The sequence below is a fragment of the Meriones unguiculatus genome, chromosome X (genome assembly GCF_030254825.1).
Source record: "Meriones unguiculatus strain TT.TT164.6M chromosome X, Bangor_MerUng_6.1, whole genome shotgun sequence".
Classification (NCBI taxonomy): domain Eukaryota; kingdom Metazoa; phylum Chordata; class Mammalia; order Rodentia; family Muridae; genus Meriones; species Meriones unguiculatus.
This window is the reverse complement of record NC_083369.1, coordinates 137,509,772-137,533,078: the sequence shown is the minus strand read 5'-3', so window position 1 is coordinate 137,533,078 and position 23,307 is coordinate 137,509,772. Positions and strand designations below refer to the sequence as shown.

The window sequence follows — 23,307 nt, the reverse complement described above, 5'->3', positions numbered from 1 at the left end:
CTATAGAAGACATTCCAAATCTCAACTATAGGGAATATTATTCTAAACTTGAACAGAGAAGAGATAGCCATTGTTACCAGACTATATAGAAAGTGAGTTCTCTGTCTCTCTATGTCTCTCCTTGTCTCTTTTTGTCTCTGTCTCTGCCCCCCCACATACACACCCCTTGTTGGCTCCTTTTTTATCTAGAGAATTCTAATACGACAGTTTCCTAGTTTTAATTGTTAGCTTGATACCACCTAGGACAGTGGTTCTCAACCTTCCTAATGCTGTGACCCTTTAATACGATGCTTCATGTTGTGGTGACCTCCAACCATTAGATTTTTTTTTTTTTTTTTGCTACTTCATCACTGTAATTTTGCTGCTGTTGTGAATCATAATGGGAATGTCTGATAGGCAGGGTATCTGATATGTGACCCTCAAAGGGGTTGTGACCCACAGGGACTGCCTAGATCCAGTTGTCCCGTGGAGTTATTGTATTGATTGCTAATTGACGTTGGAAGGACCGACCCACCGTGAGCAGCACCATTCCCTGGGCAGGTGCTCCTGAGCTGTAGAAGACAGCTAGCTAGGCAAGAGCTTTTGAGCAAGACCATAAGCAGAGCTCCATGGTTTCCGCTTTAAGTGCCTGCTTGAGTTTCTACCCCAGCTTCTCTCACAGTATGTTACTGCAGCAATAGAGATCACCCTAGAAACAGATGGCAAGGCAATAAGGCAATAAATTCTGTAGTCTTTCTTAGAGGGACATATGCACGCACAATCCTGATTGTGAAAGAAAGGATCTTAGACAATAAATAGTTATGTCTCATTTTCCCCACTGGGGCCGACATTGGCTATTAGTTAGGCTGGGAAACCAGTGGAAGCGAATCTTGAATACTCCCATACCCAGAGTAGGAGGGAGGGTTAAACTGGTTCTAAAAGGGCAAATGGAGCCTTTTCAGAGAATTACATTTTATAAGGATTGTCACCATTCCCTGTGTAGCCTTCTAGGTAGAGAGCTTGCCTAGCATGCATGAATCCCTGGGTTCCAACCCCCACAATGAATAAAACCTGTGTGGTACTGGAGTCCTGGAATCTCAGCACGTGAGTAGGGTCTCATTATATAGCCCTGGCTGGCCTTGAACTCACAGAGCTCCACCTGCTCTGCCTCCCAAGTACTGGGGTTAAAGGCATACACCTCTATGTCTGGATCCTATGGTAAATTTTAATATTGGAACAAATGAAGTATCCTCTCACTTTTTGTTTTTAATTTTATCTTGGATTTATTTTCTTACACTTTTCCTTCCTGTGAACTTTGCAATAATTTCACTTATTAAAAATTTCCATTTCAATGGTGATTTTACTGGAATTTATAAATTAGTTTGACAAGACCTGACATTTATTTTTCCTTCTAGAAATATTATCTCACTTTTTATTGTTTGGGTTACCTTTTCTTTTCAATGATTACAGAGAATTAGAACTTGCAAGGTTGTTTGGTATTTTGTCTTTTATTTGAATATCTGAAAGTAATATTCATTTGACATTATGTAATTTAACAAGCAAATACTGTTCATCCAATTGCTTGATATTCTAAACATTTCCAACATTTTGAATATGGAAATTCGTCTTGCTCTGTGATTTTTGAAAACCTTTAATGCAAGATGAGGTTGGTGAGCAGGGAAAGTACTAAAATTAGACTAATCAATTTTATAAAACGTAACAGACACTCTTATGTAACTTTTGAAAAGGTACAGTGTCTCTCTCTTACACAGATGCCCTATCTTCACCTTCCAATTTCCTGGTGTAGAAAAGAAAAGGGGGAGTCTGGTTGCGATCATGCACCCCTCTGTAATCCCAGAACTTGAGGGCTGTGGAGGCAGAATTTTCAGGAGTTCAAGGATAGACCAGTCTTCCCTACATGAGTCCCTATTTTGGAATGAAACAGCAAGAGAAGGGTGGGAAGCAGGTTTCAGATTAGTTTCATATTTTCTGGGTGAATCAAGATTAACTGTTCATGCAGAACTGTCAGCAAGCAAGTTGGACTTCTGATACTCTGCCCCAACCTTCACCTTCTTTACAAAACAAGGAGATGACTTGCAAGCAATGAGACTTTAGGCTAACCCAAATAATCAAAACAGTCAAAACGAATATGGTCTTTTTTTCATGTTTTACTGAGATTTGGGTCCAGTAAGGGAAGACAACAAAAGCACTCCACATCTATTTACTTGGCTTCCATGTAGTGTTGGTTCTGGGAAGATCAGCATGCCTGCATCTTTACCTGAGGCAAAGATTGCTGTAGATGGATGAGGCTGCAGGAGGTGGAGGTGGAGGGGAGAGTTCATTAGCTCCGTCTCCAGTCAAGGCCAAGTACAAGCTGCTTTTTCATTTCGTTCTGACTCCTCCTCTCTCCTGCCAAGGATAATCCCTCCCTTCTATTTTTTTTTATTGTTAGGTATTAAACCCAAAGCTTTTTGCATGCTGCACAAGTGCTCTATTTCAGAGCTGCATTGCCAGTCCAACTCCTTTTTTAGAGAAATTGCAGCCAAAGCAGAAACAATGAAGCTGGGAAAGGGAGCTATTGGGAGAAAACATTATTTTTGTGCTTTCTCTCTCTCTCTTTTTTAAATATAGTTCTAGAGAACACAATGATCCGTCCTTTTTCTAATTCCAGATTTCTTTTATTTTAAATTATGTTCATGTGTGTATGTCTCCTGCATGCAAGTACACGTGTATATGAGTGCAGGTGCCTTCAGAGGCCAGAAGAGGGGGGCTAAGTCCCCTGAAGCTGGAAGTTCAGACAGTTGTGGGCTGCCCATTGTGCTTACTAGGGAATTGACCTCAGATCCTCTGTGAGATTAGTCGCCATTCTTAATCACTGAGCTGTATCACTAGCCCCATGAGCACTTTTCTTGAGGAATGCAAAGCCCAGATGCTCAAGCAGAAGAAAATGAAATAGAAAAGGGTTTATCTCCTCCATCAGGTAAGGGAGCAATAAAGTTGTCTTCCAAGCAGTTTACTCCTCTAGAAAGAAAGCATGAGGATTTTACTCAGGAGCTTGACATATTCATACAAGAGAGTGTGTTCCCCGAGAACACAAAGTTTAATATGTATGTCACTAAGCATGTTCAGATTAAGGTCATAGTTCAGGAAGAGAAGGTGGCCAGCACATCTCTGCATCTCTGTCCATCAGCTCATGATCATGGAACATATATTCAGAAGGTTAAATGACTGAGACACTTTTAGGCATGAAATTCAAACATAGTTTTCTCTGCAAAGTTTTAGCTGAATCTATCTATCTATCTATCTATCTATCTATCTATCTATCTATCTATCTATCTATCTATCTATCTATCTACCTATCATCTGTCCACCTACATCTCTATTCTGTCTGTATTTCTAGGTAGGATCTAACTCAGCTGATGTGAAATTCATTCTGTAGCTCAGGTTGGCCTTGAGTTTATGATGATCTTCCTATCTCAGTCTCCTGAGTGCTGAGATTAAGAGGTGAACCACCACACTCAGCTAGGAAAGGAACTTCGGAAGGTGCATTTCTTTAGGAATTTCTCCCTGTAGGCACCTGCCTCCTTCCGAGACTGATGAAGTTCCCATCTGAAATGAAGCAGGCAGGCAGAGCATGGTGGCTCACACTGAAGTAAGTGAACTGCTGGGAGTTCAACGCCAGCCTGGACTACATATTGAAACCCTGTGGCAAAAAAAGAGGCATATGTGAATGTGTGATGAGCGAAAAGGAAGGTATCAACTTGTACCATATTTTACATTAAGGTATGAGTGGATTCTTGTCATACAAGTAGAAGGGCACTTCAGGATACCCTTTAGTAACCAGCAATGATACAGACAATGCTAAGCGCCTCTGTCCAACGTTCATGATGTTCTTGTGTTAAAATTGCTTTGTCTGGTGTTGGGTCTTGAGCATGGGCCTATTTTTAAAGGCCAGTGATTCTGATGTGTGGTAAATACTAAGAATACCACTTCAGGGAAATTACAAAGGTTCTAGGAGGATCAGGGTTTTTAGCAGAGCATGAAACAGTCACGGGCTGATTTGCTAGGGGACTGTAAAATGACATGTCATAGAAGGTGGGGGCAGGGTCTCCACTACATAGCTCTGATTGGCTTGGAATTTGATATGTAGGCCAGGATGGCTTCAAATGAGCAAAGATCACCTGCCTCCCATCTTTTTTGTACTGAGATTAACAGCACACATCTTCATGCCTGGCCAGGAATGCCCTCTTTTAACTCTTTGGGGAACAACCAGTGTCCTGTCCTGTTAGTTAGGTTTGTGGGCTTCTTTTTTCCAACTTGCCTTTCTTATGGTAAAATAACAGTCTGATCACATGAGAAAGGATGGCAACTGTCTTGGTTATTGTCTTGTTGCATATGAAGAGACACCATAACCAAGGCAATTTATAAAGGAGGGCATTTAATTATGGGACTAGCTTACAGTTTTAGAGGGTTAGTCTATTATCATCATGGTGCAGAGCATAGCAGCATGCAGGGTAGATGTGGTGCTGGAGAAGAGCTGAGGTATTTATATCCTGAGCCACAGGCAGCAGGCAGAGAGAGAGACAGACAGACTGGGTCTGGTGTGGTCTTTCGAGAGCTTGTTTTGAGTTTCTAGCAGGGAGCTCAGCTACTTATCTGCCTTTGATTGAAGACTGGTCTAATATCTGGGAAAGACCATCCTCTTCAGTGGAGCATGCAGCTTCAGGAGGGATGCACATACATGGAGCAGTGAGGCGGGAAGGGGCCACCCGCCTAGCCAGCCAGATGAGCTGAATCAACCCCGGTGGTCAATAGGATGACAGATGTCGCAGCCAGATCACCCTCACACTCGTGGCCTTTTGAAATATAAAAGCCCACCCACACTGACACACCTTCCGCCATTAAGGTCGCATCTGCTATGACAAGACTGCACCCATTCCTACAAGTCCACACCTCCTTATCCTTCCCAACCACTTCATCAATTAAGGACCAAAGATGCCAATGTATGAGTTTATGGGGGCCAGTCTCGTTCAAACCACTATAACAATCCTTTATACCAGTCAGTTTTGAAGTTATTAGGTGGGGAGTTATATGTGCCTGCAAATACAATTACAAAAGTAATAAGCTAGGGGTCTTTTTCTTTCTCTTTTAAGAGAAAAGGACTTATTCATTTTTGTTTCATGTTTATGAGTGTTTTGCCTGAATGCATGCATACCACATGAATGTCTGCATAGGTCAGAAGAGGGTGTCAGATCCCCTGGAACTGGAGTTACAGGTAGTTGTGAGCTGCCATGTGGGTTCTGGACATCGAACTTGAGTCCTCTGCAAGTGTTCTTAGCCACTGAGACATCTCTCCAGCACCTTCTTTCACTTTTAGAAATGTACTAATTGCAGAAAAAGTTATTAATTGCTACGAGAAAAATCTTTTGAGCCTGAAAGTTGTAATTTCTATTGTAATAGAGAGGTCACCAAACAGTGTTCATTTAATTGCTTATTCTCTCCTTCCATCTTAAAGCACTAGGGATTGTTATCCATATCATTAGAATTTTGTAGGCCTCTCATTTTCACTATCTTCAAAATAAGTTCATTTTAAAAATTATTTCTTTTAATTTTGAGGTTATAATATAATTACACCATTTTTCCCTTCCCAGTCCTCCCTCCAGTACCCTTTGTGTCCCTTCTTGCTCTGTTTTAAATTCATGGCCCCCCTTTTCATTAACTATTATTGCATGCAGGTATATATAGGAGTATGTGTATATATATTATATATATATTCTTAAATATAACCTGCACAGTCTGTATAATGTCACTTGTATATATATTTCTCAGAGCTGACCTTTTGGTATTGGATAACTGACTAATGTGCTCTTCCCTATGGAAGACTATAGCTTCCACTGTAAGCATTCCTTAGCTGCCTTTAGTTCTTTGTATGGAGTTGTGGCCTTGTGGGATCTGACTCCCTGCCCATGTTTTCATGTCTGTTGATGCTGTCCTTGTTTAGTTCATGTTTAGGTAAGAGTAAACATGTTGGCAAAACTTCCAAATAAGTTCTTTATTTTTATTTATGTGTATGTATCTGTGTGTGTGTCTATCTGCAAACATAAGTGCAGGTACCTGAGGAGACCAGACGGGGGTATTGGAGTTCCTGGAGGTGGAGTTAGAGGCATTTGTGACCCACCTGATATGGGTGTTGGGAACTGAACTTGGGTCTTTTGCAAGAGCAGTATATACTCTTAGCTGCTGAGTCATCTTTCCATCCCCCCAAATAAGTTCTTAATAATGCGCAGATAAAGCCAGGGTTAAACTCATGGCTCCAATTATTTTGTGTTTTGATTTCAAGATTTTAATTGAAATTTTTGTTTATATATGCATGTGTGCATCTGTATACGTGTATGCTATGTATATGCAGGTGTTCTTGGAGGCTAGAAGAGGGCATCAAATACGTTGGTACTAGAATTACAAGTGGTTGTGAGCTTCCTGATGTGGAACTGCAATTCGGTTCCTTGGAAGAGCTCCACTGAGCCATCTCACCAGCCCCTTGTGTTATTGTTATTTATTTCAAGAAAGTATCTCTCTGTGTAATCCTGGCTTTTCTGGAACTTGCTCTGTAGATAAGGCTGTCCTTGAACTCATAGATCAGCCTGCTTCTGTTTCCCAAGTGCTGGGATTAAAGGCATGTGTCACCACTGCCCAGTTCTTTGTATTACTTTAAGTATTCTATTATTAATATTAGCTTGACTATATTCTTGTTTGATACAAATTATTGAAGTACCAAAAATTTGTAACAAAATGACAGAAAAGAGAATTTTAAAAAACCACTTAGGATCACATCCAGCTGTTGATTGTAATAAAATTGGCTTTCCAAACTGGGCATGTGCCTTCACTATTTCTTAAGAGAATTTAAATAACATATTTAAACTAATAAGAAAAGAATGGCATCTTAGTATTATTTTGGTAGCAATGAAAACTCTCTGTAAGGGCTGGGATACTTGCCACCAAGCCTGATGACTTCAGTTTGTTCCCTGGGACATACAGGGTGGAAGTGAAGACATGACTCTGGCAAGTTGTCCCCTGATCTCCACACATGTGCTGTGGAAGGTGGATACCTAAACACACATACACACACAGAGACACACACAACACACACACACAGAAGCTGTGCTTTTCGAGCCAGGTGTGGTGGCACATGCCTTTAATCCCACCATTCTGGGAGGCAGAGGCAGGAGGATCTCTCTGAGTTCGAGTCCAGCCTGGTCTACAAAGTGAAACCCTGTCTTGACAAAAAAAAGTTGTGCTTCTTACTTCAAAGTCAGGAAGGGGCCTTTCAGGTCTTTCAGGATGATTCTGTTGCAGCTACTTCCAGCATTCCCCTCCGTCATCCATTGGGCATGGCACTCATGCTGTCAAAATGAAGCTAAAATAGTCAAACTAGCTGGATAAAGGAAGAAGTATGGAGAGGAGGGAAGAACATATAAGCTTTTGTTATTTGGAAAAGTTCCGCAGACAAAATCACTAGACAAGATCATATTCATAGCCCATTACTCACATGAGTGACTTAGCTGAACAGGATCTAGTCTTTCTCTGATAGCCATATACCTACCTCAAAATCAGGGGATCCAGGAGAGGAAGAATGGATGTGGAAGGACAAACAACTTTCTATGCCTTAGACAACACATGATGGTTTGGCGTCTGGGCAATTACTTTTCTAAAGTTGAATTCTGTTTCACGAACTTATTTTGTATCAGTAACTCCTCTTTATACACAAATTACTGTTTAATTACTTTTCGGGAATTCTTTCTCTGTTCCTCCTTCACCCTGGTACCACCATGGAATAACTAAGCAGAATGCTTTAGAAAACAAACTTAATAGGGGACATTCTGCAGAGAAATATATTTATATTCTAACCACACCCTTCTTTCACATATTTCACTGTTTTCTCATGATATCTTTATTGGGACCCAAAACAATTTCCACAGTCTTTGTAACCACTGGGGTTAGGAAAACATGCTCTTGCTAATGAACTCTCATTCCCACTCCTGCAAACAGCTCTAATGAAACTCATCGGGACACACACACACACACACACACACACACACACTCACATATGAAAGTAGAAATGAAACTACCTGGAAAGGGAAAGAAGATTAATGGGAGTGGGAAGAGAACAAGCAACTGTGACTGGTGAATGTGACTGAAATACATTAGGCACATATGTGAAAATGTAACAACAAAATCCATCCTTATGTATAATTAATAAATGCTGAAATATGTTAAAATTAAAAACATCAGCAGGGACTAACTAGTTCTAGTGGTATAAACTTGTCATACCAACACTTAGGAGATGGAGACAGGAAGATCAGGAGTTTAATGCTCTCCTCAGCTACACAGTGAGTAGGTATCACCTGGACTATATGAGGCCCTGACTAAACCAACCAACCAACCAACCAACCAACCAACCAACCAACCAACCAACCAACCAAACAAACAAAAAACCCACCCAGCTCTCACCTTAAAGGGAATAAGAGATCATTTCTCCTTAAGCCAAATGTGAGCAGCCATGGTGTGGTGGTTTGAATAGGGTTGGCCTCCATACATTTATATGTTTAAATGTTCTCAGGGATTGGCACTATTAGGAGATGTAGCCTTATTGGGGTAGGGGTGGTCTTGTTGGAGGAACTGCGTCACTGTGGGGGCAGGCTTTAATGTTTTCTGTGCTCAGGCTCTGGCCAGTATGGAACATTCTCTTTCTGCTGCCTGCAGATCAAGATAGAGTGCTCTCAACTACTTCTCCAGCATCAGATCTACCTTCATGCTGCCATGCTTTCCACCATAACCATAATGGACTAAGCCTGTGAAACTGTAAGCCAGCCCCAATGAAATGTTTTCCTGCATAAGAGTTGCCATGACGTAGAAGTGTTTTGTCAGTGTCAACATATAGAAGATAATGCAGCTGTGGTTCAAGGATGGCAAGCTACTTTTTGAGCTGGACACCGAATTTGGCAATGTTATAGCTCATGGTTTGAAAAATAAAAGATGAAAGTCTGAGAGGTCATGAAGAGCAGGTGAGGCCAGGAACTTTGCATAAGGCTTTGAAGGAGGTTGATAACCCCCAAGAGGCCACTATAGGAAGCTATGAATGTATATGCAGCCTCACTGCTCCAGGGTATCGGAAATGCCAGGATTTATGTCATGTGCCAAAGAGAACAGCTTAAGAAAGAATCTGTTAAAGATGGCAAAAGAGAAAGTGTGGGTCCTTTGGAGACTAGCTAATTTCATAGAAAGTCCTGGATGCCAGATATGGAGCTTGAAGGTGTGATGTTTATCCTGTTGGATTTGGGTTTTTGGTCTGATAAGACTGTTTGATGGCCTGGTTCTTCTTCTTCTTCTTCTTCTTCTTCTTCTTCTTCTTCTTCTTCTTCTTCTTCTTCTTCTTCTTCTTCTTCTTCTTCTTCTTCTTCTTCTTCTTCTTTTTAAGATAAGCATGTTTACACTGTGGGAAAAAAAAAGGAATTGCAGTGATCATGGTGTCCCTTCATAGCAATAAAACCTTAAGACACATGGTTACCCTGCATCATTTAATTGTTACAGAAAAAACAAAGTCATAAATCAGGTCCTTTATCAAGTACATTGGTGGGGGCCATGGGTAGGTGGCTGTAGCAAAGTAGTAGAAACTCTGTTGTAGGTTTCAGGTGCTAACTGATGACATTCTTTTTTTTTCTTTTTTCCTTTTATTAATTACAGTTTATTCACTTTGTATCCCAGCTGTAGCCCCCTCTTCCATCCCCTCCTGATCTCACCCTTCCTCCCTCTTTTTCTCCTATGCCCCTCCCCCAGTCCAATGAGAGGTGAGGTCCTCCTCTCCTTCCCTCTGACCCTAGTCTATCAGGTCTCATTAGGAGTGGCTTCATTGTCTTCCTCTGTGGCCTGGTAAGGCTGCTCACCCCTCAGGTGGAGGTGATCAAAGAGCCAGCCCATGAGTTCATGTCAGAGAAGGTCCCTGTTCCTATTATTGGGGAGCCCTCTTGGACACTGATTTGCCATGGGCTACTTCTGGGCAGGGGTCCTAAGTTATTTCCATGCATGGTCCTTGTTTGGAGTATCAGTTTCACAAAAGACCCCTGTGCTCAGATTTTTGGATTCTGTTGCTCTCCTTGTTCCCTCCAGGTCTTTCTATCTTTCCCTTCTTTCTTAAGATTCCCTGCACTCTGCAAAAAGTTTGGCTATGAATTGCAGCAACTGCCTTGGTACCCTGCTGGGTAGAGTCTTTCAGAGGCCCTCTGTGGTAGGCTCCAATGTCTATCCTGTTTGCCTTTCTGAGTGAGGATTGATCATCTTACCCAGGGCAACTCCTTCTTGCTTAGCTTCTTTAAGTGTACAGATTTTAGTATGATTATCCTATATTATATGTCTAATATCCACTTACAAGTGAATGTATACCATATGTGTCTTTCTGTTTCTGGGATACCTCACTCAGGATGATCTTTTCTAGTTCCCACCATTTGCCTGCAAATTTCATGACTTTGTTTTTAATTGCAGAGTTGTATTTCATTGTGTAAATGTACCACAATTTCTGTATCCATTCCTCAGCTGAGGGACATCTGACTTGAACTGATGGAAGTTGGTGGTCTGTTAAAAATATAGTTTATGGTCAGCAAGATGCCTCATTGGTTATTACAATTTATTCAATTTGTATCCTGGCTGTGGCCCTCTCCCTCATCTCCCCCCAATTCCATTCTTCCTCACTCTTCTCCCTTTATGCCCCTCCCCCAGTCCACTGATAGGGGAGGTCCTCCTCCCCTTTCCTCTGACCCTAGCCTATCAGGTCTCATCAGGACTGGCTGCATTGTCCTCCTCTTTGGCCTGGTAAGGCTGCACCCCCCAGGAAAAGAAAAAAAAAAAAAAAGATGGCTCATCAGGTAAAGACATGTTCCACCAAACCCAACCATGTGAGTTCTAGCTCTATGACCCACACAGTGGATGGATTGACTCCCACAAGCTGTGCTTTGTCCTCCACATGTAAGCCATGACATGTGTGTGCATGCAAAGAGACACACATTTATTAATTAAAATACATTATATTTAATGAATTCTTAAGATTTCTTTTTATTCATGTGTATGTGTGCATGCATACTTCATGTGTGTTAGTGGGCCTAAGAAAGCCAGAAGAGGGTTCCAGATCTCCTGGAGCCGGAGTTACAAACAGTTGTGAGTCCCTGGACACTAATGCTGGGAAACAAACTCAGGTCTTCTCCAAAAGGACCAAGTACTTCTTAAGTGTTGAGCCATTTCTCCAGATCCCTCAAAACACATTGTGAAGATTTTGATTAGTCAAAAGGATTTACGGTCAGACACAGGAATGGGCAATGATTGGCTTTCACAGGGAAAAAAATAAATTGACATATAATTTGTCTATTATGTGCAACATTCTAACTTTCTACCACTACTAGTTCAGTCATTTGTCCTGGAAGAGTCTTTTTTAAGAATTAATTTGATAATTTATTATTTATTAATTATAATTTACTCACTTTGTATCCCTTACAGGCCTGTCCCTCCCATCCACCCACCATCTCTCTCTCTTCTCTCTTTATGCAATTTGGAATGGATCAGAGGTGAAACACTGGAGGGCAATGCTGAGCAAATTGCAGATGCCACAGGAAGAATTGAGGCTTTGCTAGGTGAGAAAGTTAGCTGGGTTCTGTGCCTCCTCCTTCCCTTAGATCTTCTTAGTGCTGAGAGGGCTGGGTTGGCACCGCTGAGATGTGCTGAACAGCAGAAGAGGGACCTGTGAAAGTGGTAGGCGTTGTTTTCCAGTACCCTTAAAATGTTCTTTGGAGCCAGATAGAAGCGATGTTTCTTCCTGGAACAGACAAATGATTTTAGTGGCTTTAGCAATAGACTTATGACTTCACAAGTAACTTGCAATTGCATAGTAGTTGGTTTTGGTTACTTCACACTTTTTCTGTAGAAAATTCTAAGGAAATAGAGGCTTTAGCAGACTTGGAGTTCTGACTTCAGTATCTTCTCTAGTGACTGACTTCTGTTTGTTCTGGATAATTTTTTTTTCAACACAGGGTTTTTCTGTGTAGCCTTGGCTTTCTTGGACTTGCTTTGTAGGCCAGGCTAGTGTGAAACTCACAGAGATCTACCTGCCTCTGCCTTCCTGAGTGCTGGGGTTATAGGCACACACCACTATGCCTGGCTTGTTCCGCATATTTTTTTGTGTGTGTTTGAGACAAAAATGTCAAAATCTCAAAAATCTCTTGTAGTCCATGCTGACTTCAAACTCTCTGTATAGCTGAGGATGGCCTTGAACAACTCCTCTACTGTGTCTTCCCAGTAGATGCTAGGATTACAGGTGTGTATAGCCATGTGAGGTGTATGCAGTGCTGGAGATTGAACTTGGGGTTTTGTGCATGTCACAAAGCACTCTACCATCTGAGCACATCCTTAGACCCCCTTAATTGCTGAAAAGTCCTTTCCTCAGCTACTGTGGAGGCCGAAGCAGGAGGGTAGCTTGAGCTCAAAAGTTTGAAGCTGTGCTGTGTAGAAAAGGTGTCTGCATTAGGTTCCACATTAATAGGATAATCTCCAGGGAGTGAAAGGTCCCAGGTTGCAGGTGATGCAGATTGCAGGTGATGATGAGTAATGGGACTGTATCTATGCTTAGCCACTGCATTCTAGCAGGCAACACAGCAAGATCTTGCTTCATTATAAGATAATTTCTTTTCCTGGATCTGAACTTGATAAATCACTTTCTTTGTTTCTTCTGATTCCACAAGGGCTCTTTATTGGCCTGAAGAATGCCTATTTTCATTCTTGTGTTTCATTTCCCAAGAGCCTTCTTTGAAGTCTAGTTTTCCACTGGGTACAGTACTGTACATCTGTAATCCCAGAACTTGTAGGTAGAGAAAGGAGGATCAGAAGTTCAAGGACAGGGCTGGGGAGATGGCTCTGGGGGTAAAGTGCTTTCCCTGTAATCATGAGAACCTGAGTTTAGATCTCTGGAACCCATGTAAAAAGCCAGGTGCTAGAGTATATGCCAGTGCTGTGAGTGACTTATCATCCAGGCTAAGGAACCACTATCTTGGGGGAATTCAGTGTTCCCCTCATCCCAGCTAGGCTTGTTGACTGTGTACACCCTTTCATAGAGGAGAAGGGAGGGCCACAAGACCTGCACCTGAGTACCTACTTTTCCCTACCACCTGTTATAGGCAACTCTACTTTAATTGCTCATAGCTTCAGGAAGAGGCTAGAGTATATAGTCACGGTAAGACCTGTGGGAGGCAGGCTCTATCTATGTGGTTGTGGAAAAGCCCTCGTCCATATTGGTTAAAGCCTTTCCAGGTATGGGCTGTTGTTGTGACTTTAGAAGTAATAGACATTGCTTATGTATTTCCTTGGGAAGAAATGATCCTGCTGTTTAAGGTTGCAGTCTTCCCAGTCCGGATAGCCATTCTGGGCTCGGCATAAGGTTTAGGGCCTCTTACTCTCGGCCTGACTTCACCTGGAGAGACTCCCCTAACCACATTTGATATATGGCCTTTGACACAACTCCCTGCTAGCTCTCCCCTCCCTGCGTCTATGTGATAATTAGGTACTATGTTTCCATTTATATGATAGGAGTGTGCTGTTTAATGCAAATCAAGCATCCTTGAAGTTCCTAGTTCCAACCAATTATGTATTACCTATCCTAGGAGCACCCCCTCCCTAAGGAGTATGTAGCCTTTGTTCTTTGGAATTAAAGTTGAACTAGCTCTCTGAAGTGGTTCCTTGGGTGTATGATCTTTCTACAGTGCTCACCAGCCATTCCAGGCACGCTTCTCATCCCCAGCACCCCCTGACTGCATGGGTTGGTGGGAGACAGCCCCCATGCAGGAGAACCACAGGGATTTTAGCAACAGTCTGCAATCCTATCATGAAGGAGGCAGAGACAGGAGGATACCTGGAGCTCGCTGGCCAGCTAATCTAAACAAATCAGTGAGCTTTGGGTTCAGCGAGAGACCCTGTCTCAAAAGAAAAAGGTGGAGGGGCTGGAGAGATGGCTTAGTGGTTAAGAGCACTGCCTGTTCTTCCAGAGGACTTGTGTTCAGTTCCCCAGCAACCACATGGTGCTTCACAGCCAGTTGCAGGGGATCTGATAACTTTTCTGTTCTCCATGGGCACTAGGTAAACACATGGTGCACAGACATAACATGCAGGCAAAACACCCATACAGGTAAAACAAAAATTAATAAATCTTGAAAACAATAAGGTAGGGAGAGATTGAGAAAGACCTGACACAACACTTGGTTTTCAGAATAGGCTAAATTATTGGCATTTAATAACAAACCAGTGGCTCTGAAACAGTTTCTTTAAAATGCACAGGTATTCCACAGCAGAGGTGATGAAGAAAATGTATTTAGGTGAGTAAGAAAGTGGAGTTAGACCCAGTAATGGTAAACATACAGCTCTTATTCCTCCCTGGCAGGAGGTCTAGGGAGGACATGCCATCCTTAGTGAGTGAAGACATAAGGATGAACTGGATTGGTGTTCATGGTGTTTGTGTGCAGAATTCACCTTGGGTAAAGACTGCTTATGTTTATGAGACTTTTTTCTTTGTTTCTTTCTTGTTTGTTTGTTTCAAGACAGGGTCTTTCATTGCTCAGGCTAGCTTGGAACTTTCTATGCAGCTAAGGATGATCTTGGTGACATTGTACTTCTAAGCCTCCTGCCTCTATCTCCCAAGTGCTAAGATTGCAAGTGTAAGCCAAGCATGATGAACACCTTTCACCTTTAACCCCAGTACTGCTGGGGCACAGACAGGTGGATCTCTGAGTTCCAGGCCAGTTAGGGATACATGATGAGATCCTGTTTCAAACCAAACCAAACTGTACTAAACCAAGTGTGCACCAGTATGTCCTACTTATGTGAATGTTGGGGACTGAACTAGGTTCGTGCATGTTAGGCAAGCACTCAACCAACTAAGCTACATTCCCAGCACTGGGAAAATATTTTGATAGAACTTTTCATTACGTAAGGAAATGATCTGGAAAATTGAATATGATAAGGGAGTGTGATAAAATGGATAACTACCCCCCCTCCTTAAAAACTTGGTCTCATTAAGGAAGGGGGCATGCCCATAAAATATGTATTTTTTTTTTAGCACAAAACAGTTTACTTATTCATTCATTTAAAAAGTGTGTGTGTGTATGTGCGTGCACCATGGCACATACATGGAGGTCAGAGGATATTATTTAGCAGATGGCTCTCTCCTTCTAACACTTGTGTCTAGAGGATGGAACTTAGGTCACCAGGGTTGGCAGCAAGTATCTTTACCCAACTCCCAAACTTATTATTATTATTACTTGTGTGTGTGAGAGAGAGAGAGGCGGAGAGAGAGAAAGTTGGAAATATCATTTCTTAGAGGTGTAATGTGAATATTCAGGGCAATGCTGTGTTCTGTGGAGGCAGAAGTATGAAGGCTGCTCAGAGTGGCCATTATGATATATACATATTTCCTGAGAATATTCTGGAGGTACCTGGATCTCCACTGTTGAAAAAGTGCTAATTTTTCTAGCACTAGTATGAATCTGTGAAGACAGAGAGATGTACTGAAGGCTGAGTAGGGCAGTATCTAGTTCAGTATTGAAGGGAAATAAATTTATGTGAGCCACATGTAGACTTCCAAATTCCTTCCTTCCTTCCCTTTCCATTTTTTGGGGGTGGGTATATATACTCATTTGTACGCATAGGCTGGAAGTCAAAGTTGGCTGTCTTCCTCAGTTGTTTCACCAGCTTGTTCTTTGAGGCAGCAGTCTCTCACTGAAGCTGGAGCTCATAAATTCAAGTAGACTAGCTAACCAGCAAGCCTCAAGAATTCTGCTTCAGCATCCCCAGTGCTGTGTCTCTGCTGCAGCACCTAGCTTTTGTTTGATTGTTTAATGTGGGTGCCAGGAATCCTAACTCAGGTCCTAATGCTTCTTTGACAAGCACTGTATCGATTAAGTCATCTCCCCAGACTCTTTCTCTCTTCTTTCTTTCTTTCCTTTCCTCCCCTTCCCTCCCTCCCTCTCTCCCTCCCTCCCTTCCCCCCTTCCTCCCTCCCTTCCTCTTTCTTTCCTTCCTTCCTTCCTTCCTTCCTTCCTTCCTTCCTTCCTTCCTTCCTTCCTTCCTTTCTTTCTTTCTTTCTTTCTTTCTTTCTTTCTTTCTTTCTTTCTTCCTTTCTTCCTTTCTTGGAGGAAGGGATTCACCATGTAGTCCAGGCTGTTCTAGAATTCTTTATGTAGCCCAGAGTAGCCTTGAACTCACAATCTTCCTTGCTTCAACTTCCCAAGTGCTGGAATTTCAGGCTTATACTACCACATCCACCTCTGTTTAAACACTTGCTAGTCACATCCAGAAAATAAAAACGGGGCTGGAGATACAGCTCAATGGTGTTTATCCTGCATGCATCATGCCTTGAGTTCAGCACTGCATGGAAATGTAAATCAGGACAGATGAAATCAATGTCAGTATTTTACTTCATTTCATCCAATATGTCCAAGCTATTGTTATTCAACATTTAATCACCATGAAATTACTACTAATATACCTTAACCCTTTTTCATTCAAAAATGTGAAGTACAGCATTTAACATTTAAAGCACAATTCAATCTATAATTCAGTCTGTTCAAAGTGCTCCACAGCCTCATAATGAGCAGTGGCTAGCGTGTTCAAGAGTGCACGTATAACACACACACACACACACACACACACACACACACACACACACACAAACACACACATACAAACACACACTCCCTCTCCTTTATTCCTTCCTTATTTTTTTCCTTACTCTCTTTAAGAAAAGCAGATAGTTCTGTGCAAGCCTGCTCATCTCAATAACTACACTTACCTTTGCCATACACCCTCCTGAAAATCCATTATAACATACATAATCTCCTTACTTTACAAAAGGCTCATGAACTGCTGGTAGCCAGGGGTGCCTTCTGCGTGGGTGGACAGAATTAGGCTCACAGGGAGATGAAAAATAGACTGGTATAATCACTGATAAATCGAAAAATAAAAACACTACAGGCACATCAGAATAATGGCTACTTAGGTGACAGATCTCCACAGGAGCCAGTTTCAAATGCAACTGCTTCATTCATTTTTAGGAATCTCCTGAAAAATAGCATCCTGTAAAAAGTTAGGTATTAGTTTATTGGAATGAAAGGAGAAAACACTTCCCCCCATTGCTTAGAAAGCCTGTATTTGACGCATCAGCCTCTTTGTCATTGCTGTTTGTAGAAACCAAGCAGCAGCCCCGTAACTCAGAGCTGGAGGTGTAGTTCAGTTGCTGGAATTTCCTAGCCTGGACAGAGCCCAGTGTTATGCCTGGATCTGGAACTGCATCCATCAGGTTTGGGGTGTGCCTGTCATCCCAGCACAGGAGGTAGAGGGAGGAGGATTGGTTAGTCCTCATCTCCTATCTTGCTTTCTTTTGCTGTGGCACACTCCAGACTAGTGACCTGTGAGCTTCCAGGCTATTCTCTTATCTTGCCCTCCTAATTTTCGGTAGGTGTTCTGGGGTTACAGATGTGCACCTTGGCGTTTTTTTTTTTTGTTGTTGTTTTTTTTTTTGTTTTTTTTTTTTTTTAACTGAGATTTTTCTTTCCATACAGGATATTCTGATTGTGATTTCTCCTTCCTCATCTCCTAGGTTTTCCTTGTCTCCTCATCCTTCTAACTCTGATGGACCAGACTGACTCCATCTTAAGGATAGAAGCCATTTTGTAATAAGGTCAGAACAAGTTCATTTCTGTTTGCTGCCAAATTCAAGCTTGACTGTGCTTTAACCTGTTCCTGGAATTTGACATGCTCCCCACCCTCTGGAGTTTGACTCACACCTTGAATATAGCCTGATAAGATATTCTGCCAAATAAATTTGAAATGCTCATCCAACTTTCTATGTCACCTCTGAAAATCTCCCAAACCTTGGAAACCCCCATAGCCTTGCAGTTTTGGAGGACTGTATAAACCCTACCTTTTCCTATATTGAATGCTGTTTTCTCAAACCCTACAATAGGTAGATAGCCCTGTGTGACACACAATAAAGCTTGTTCAATTTGACCAAAGAATTTGGGTCATGGTCTTTATTCTTATTTGGTGGGATTAAAAACGCCACTCCTTCTTTCTCTCTTTAGAAAACAAACAGACCAGAATACAAACAAATAACCAGGAAAAGGCACTAGAAACACATACAACAAAACCCATAAAAAGACAAAATTGGAAACCATAATATGCCAACAAAAGACCAGTAAGGTAAAAAATTCTCAAACAAAGCAATATGAGAACAACCTCCAAAAATATTTTAAGTTCATTTTGTGTTGGCCTTCTGCTCTTGAGCGTGGGGCCTACCCTTAAATGTGGTTTATATACTCAGTGAGACTCCATTGCAAGCAGCTGTCATTTGGATATAGTTCCTTTGTTAGAGATGGGATCCCATTGTCGCTTCCCTCTCTCGATGTTGGCTCTTCATCCTGCTTGGACCTATGCAGGTTCTGTACATGTTTCCATAGTCTCTGTGCATCAGTCTTATGGTTTCTTTTTTTTTTTTTTTTTCAATGCAGTTTATTCAGGAACATTGAACAATCCTCGGACCTCGGGGAAAGCCAGCCCACAGCTTAAATAGCCTCTGGGTAGCCAACCCAGGCGTGCCACGGGGGCAATGCAGATAGGTCCACATACACAATGTTTCTTTGAAGTCATCCAATCCCTCTGGCTCTTAGAATCTTTTTACCGCCTCTTCCACATAACAACCTGAGCCCTGAGGGACGGGGTTTGATGAAGACATCACATTTAGATCTTAGTATTCCAAGGTCTTTAATTCTCTGCTTTGTCCCATTGTCACACCCGGCTTTTTAACTAGATTTGGGGAAACCAATCTCCAGTCATCAGGCTTGCATAGTGTTTTTTTCTGTTTCTGTGATAAAATACTATGACCAAAAGCAACTTAAGGGAAGAAGGTTTTATTTTAGTTTACAGGTTACAGCCTACCTGCTTGAAGGAAGTCAAACAGGAACTTGTAGCAGAAACAATGCTTGCTGGCTGGCTTACAGGCTCATGCTTAGCTGCTTCTCTCTCTCTCTCTCTCTCTCTCTCTCTCTCTCTCTCTCTCTCTCTCTCTCCAGGCTCTCACTATATCACCATGGCTTACCTGGAACTTTCTGTGTTGACCAGGCTAACTGGATTGTTTTTTTAATGCTTATGGGATGGTGCTGCCTACACCATCAGCTGTAGAGGTCAGCTGGGCCTCTCTATGGCAGTTAGCTATTGAGACAACCCTTCCACAGACATTCCTAAAAGGTCAATCTGATCTGGAACATCCCTCAACTGAGACTCCCTTCTCAGATGACTCTAGGCTGTGTCAAACTGACAGTTAAAACGAAGACACCCTGCCAACGCTTTTACCTGCTGAGCCATCTCCCTAGCCCTGGTGCATAAGCCAGTAGGAGCACTATTTCTATTTAATCCTTGACTTGTTTAGCAGGATATGTTTGTTTGTTTGTTTGATTGGTTGGTTGGTTGGATTTGGCTTTTCAAGACAAGGTTTCTCTGTGTAACCCCAGCTGTCCTGGAACTCACTCTGTAGCTCACGTTGGCCTCGCACTCAGAGATCTACCTGTTTCTGCTTCCAAGTGCCGAGACTAAAGGTGTGCGCCACTCCTGCCTAGTTGCAGGAGAAGTTTGGATAAATTCAACATGAAATTCACTTGATAGTTGGGTGTGGTGACACGTGACAGAGGCAGGTGGATCTCTGAGTTCAAGGCCAGCCTGGTCTACAGAGCAAGCTTCAAGACAGCTAGGCCTACAAACAAACAAACAAACAAACAAACAAACAAACAGCATAAAGGAAAGAGAGAGAAAAAAAAGAAAGAAAAGAAAAGAAATTCACTTGGTCACAGTTTTAAGGTTGTAAACTTCCTGAATTTAAAAAAAGGATAAATTATTTCACACTTTGCATATAATGTAAGATTTTCTTAATCATCTCATACTGGAAAATGGCATATGTGCCATACAAATTGAAAGAAAATGGTCAAGCCCTCAAGTTCCCAGGCTTGGTCTCCATGTCCCACACTCCATAGGAACTTTGGGTTCTCTAGTTATCCCAGAAGGCATTGGCATCTCTGCCAAAGAGTATCTCTAAAGATTCATGAGCTTATCTGTTTGACCATCCTGTATGACCTACCTTCAGTTCCTCTCCTAATCCAGATTTGCATGGGCAAGTCTCTTTACACTGCTAATGTCCCAAATGGCAGTAAGATCACCACTGATGGCTTCTTATATGAAGTCAGAGCTAATGTTCACCTTGTAGTAAAGACGGACCTTGAACACCTGATCCTCCTATCTTTCTTCCATGGCTAAGACTATAAGCATAGGCAACCATGTCTGGCTTGGATATTTCTCTTGAAGGGCCTAGGTCACAAGTTGAAGGTTGAGGCCTTCCTGGAGAGTTCAGTCTTTTTTTGCTATAAGAGTCATGAGCAGTGGGATTATTGCTCATGAAAGGAACTACTGTTTTTGACACCTGATATTTCAGTTCTTTGGTTTGTTTGCTCCATTGCTTCAGTCCGTTGGCTGCAGGACTGCATTGTAAATGGTCTGAGCATCTGCCTCATTCTTTTTTTGTTTCTCTCTCTCTCTCTCTCTCTTTCTCTCTCTCTCTCTCTCTGTGTGTGTGTGCGTGCAATGTGTTCCCATGTTCATATGTGTGCACATGTATGTGGAAGTCAAAGAACAGCTTTGAAAATCATTCCTGTGCCATTATCCATATACCTCCCATCCCTTTTGAGACAAGGTCTCTCAGTAATTAGACTAAACTAGATGACCAATGAGCCTGGGGGAGCCTTGTCTCTGCCTTCCTTGAATGGGGATTACAAATGCGCCACCATGTTTTGCTTTGTAAACTTAGGTTCTGGGGTTTGAACTTAGGTTCTAATGTGTGCAGGGCACATGCTTTATTAACTGAGTGATCTCCTGCCCACTTTCTAATAATTGTTTTTTACTTCCAATCTCTTTCTTTAGGAGCATTTGTGTGTGTGTGTGTGTGTGTGTGTGTGTGTGTGTGTGTGTGTGAGAGAGAGAGAGAGAGAGAGAGAGAGAGAGGGAGAGAGGGTCTCATGTATCCCCAGGCTTCTGTCAAAGTGAATCTAAAGTTGAGAATAACCTTGAATTTCTAATTTTCCTGTTTTCTTTTTTTCCCCACTGATAGAATGACAGTTATGTAGCACCACATCCAGTTTGTTTAATTCTGGGGTTGAACCCATTGGCTTCCTGCACATAAGGCAGACAGTTTCCCAATGGAGCCATTTATATAGCTCTAATGGCCCATTTCATAAATCCCTAGCTACCTCTTGTTTCACCTCCCAAGTTCCCGAATATACCTGATTTCTGTGGGAAATAAAGTTTAGGTTCAAGCTGAGTTCTCAGCTATACTTAGAAAGAATAGTCCAAATTGTGTTTTTCTTCCTTTACATTCTTCATAATATAGTGCAAAGTTTTTGAATGAGCAGCATTTTATTTAATTTCAATTTAATAATTAGAAGAAATTCTGGGACACAATAGACATTCAAGGAGTGTTTGTTGAGTGAATGAGAGATTTTATTTGTAAGGAAATCTTCATTTTGAGAACAAGACTGAATTTTTTTTCTGGTATACCAATCAAGGTCAATTTACAATCTTTATTTGGAACATCTGTTCCTTTTGGGATTGCTGTCAGGTGTGCAAGTAGGGATAGGGCCCAAGTCAGCACAGCTGAAAAGCTAAGAATTGAGCATCCCCTAGGCCATATAATTATTGCTATCAGACAGTAAGTTAACCTTTCTGATCAGTCTCTTTTACTATGAAGGTGAGGAAGATCTAAGCTAAGATTATGTGAGGCCTAAAAGAGGTAAATGTCTTTGCTGTTAATATTTGTGCAACAAATGGTAGCTATTTTTAACAGCTATTAATATCAATATCAACAGTACTATTAATAAGACTAGAGGGATGGCTCTTTGTTTAAAGATTTGGTTTCCTGCACTCACATGAGGCAGCTCACAACCCTTTCAACTTTAGCACTAGGGTATCTGACTCCCTCTTCTGGTCTCTTTGAGCAGCTGTGCAAGCATAGCACACACACTCATACTCACACACGTATACAAGTAAAAATAATTTAAAGAATTTTTTTTTTTTTTTGGTTTTTCAAGACAGAGATTCTCTGTGTAGATTTAGCTGTCCAGGACTGGCTTTGTAGATCAGACTAGCCTTGAATTCACAGAGCACTGGCTGCCTCTTCTTTCCAGGGTTTTGGAAATACAGGTGTGAGCCACCACACTCAACTTTAAAGACCCTTTTAAAAATACTATTGATGGTGGAGTCCAAGATGGTGGTGACCCGCGTGCACCATATCTGAGGGGCAGAGGATATGAACCTCCGAAATTGGTGAGTGGGTGGGCAGCTGAAGCCAGAACATCGACATTGTGACTTCCTGGGAGAAAGGGGACAACCTGTGAGCTGGGACAGTTTGGATCCAGGTCACCCACAGTCATCTCCAGGGATTTAGAGCGGCAAACATTAGACCCCCCTGCACTTCCCCTTGCCCCAAATGCTGGCCTCCCTGCTCTCCCTACAGGCTGATCTTATGAAGGCATGTTTTCAATTATGATTCCAGACTCTACCCAGCAGGGTATTAAAGCAGATGCTGAGACTCATAGCCAAACTTTGGGCAGAGTGCAGGGAATCTTATGAAAGAAAGGGGAGATAGCAAGACCTGGAGAGGACAGGAGCTCCACAAGCACAGCAACAGATCCTAAAAGTCTGGCCACAGGGGTCTTTTCTGAGTCTGATACTCCAACCAAGGACCACACACAGAGATAACCTAGAAGCCCTGTACAGATGTAACCCATGGAAGCTCAGTCTCCAAATGGGCTCCCTAATAAGGGGAACAGGGGCTGTATCTGACATGAACTCATGACATGACATGCCTGCTTTTTGATTCCCTTCCTCTGAGGAGGGCCCAGCCTCACAGGCCACAGAGGAAGACAATGCCAACAATCCTGATGAGACCTGATAGACTAGGGTCAGATGGAAGGGGAGGAAGACCTCCTCTCCTATCAGTGAACTGGGGGATGAGCATAGGAAGAGAAGAGGGAGAGAGGGCTAGGATTTGGAGGGGATGAGGGAGAGGGCTACAGCTGGGATACAAAGTGAATAAAGTGTAATAAATTTAAGAAAAATTGGTACTAACAACAATAAAAAATAAAAATAAATAAAGGTGAATCTTTCCACCTCAAATAATTTAATTATGAATAAATAAATAAATATTTT

General features: G+C 42.0%; 1 protein-coding gene across 6 annotated transcripts in view; it reads left to right on the top strand.

Annotated features, from left to right (window-relative positions):
• Positions 1-18,077, top strand: part of Ctps2 (CTP synthase 2) — a 166,185-nt gene extending 148,108 nt beyond the window's left edge. For 3 of the 6 annotated variants that reach the window (XM_060374325.1, XM_060374324.1, XM_060374323.1), the window contains exons 18-19: positions 11,521-11,654; positions 17,660-18,077. In XM_060374325.1, the coding sequence (XP_060230308.1) occupies positions 11,521-11,654; positions 17,660-17,736 (211 nt within the window). In that variant the 3' untranslated portion in view covers positions 17,737-18,077. Of the gene's footprint in view, positions 1-8,739; positions 8,839-11,520; positions 11,655-17,659 lie in introns of all 6 variants that reach the window. The other 3 variants (XM_060374328.1, XM_060374327.1, XR_009588341.1) reach the window with 2 other exon arrangements.
• The last annotated feature ends 5,230 nt before the right edge of the window (positions 18,078-23,307 follow it).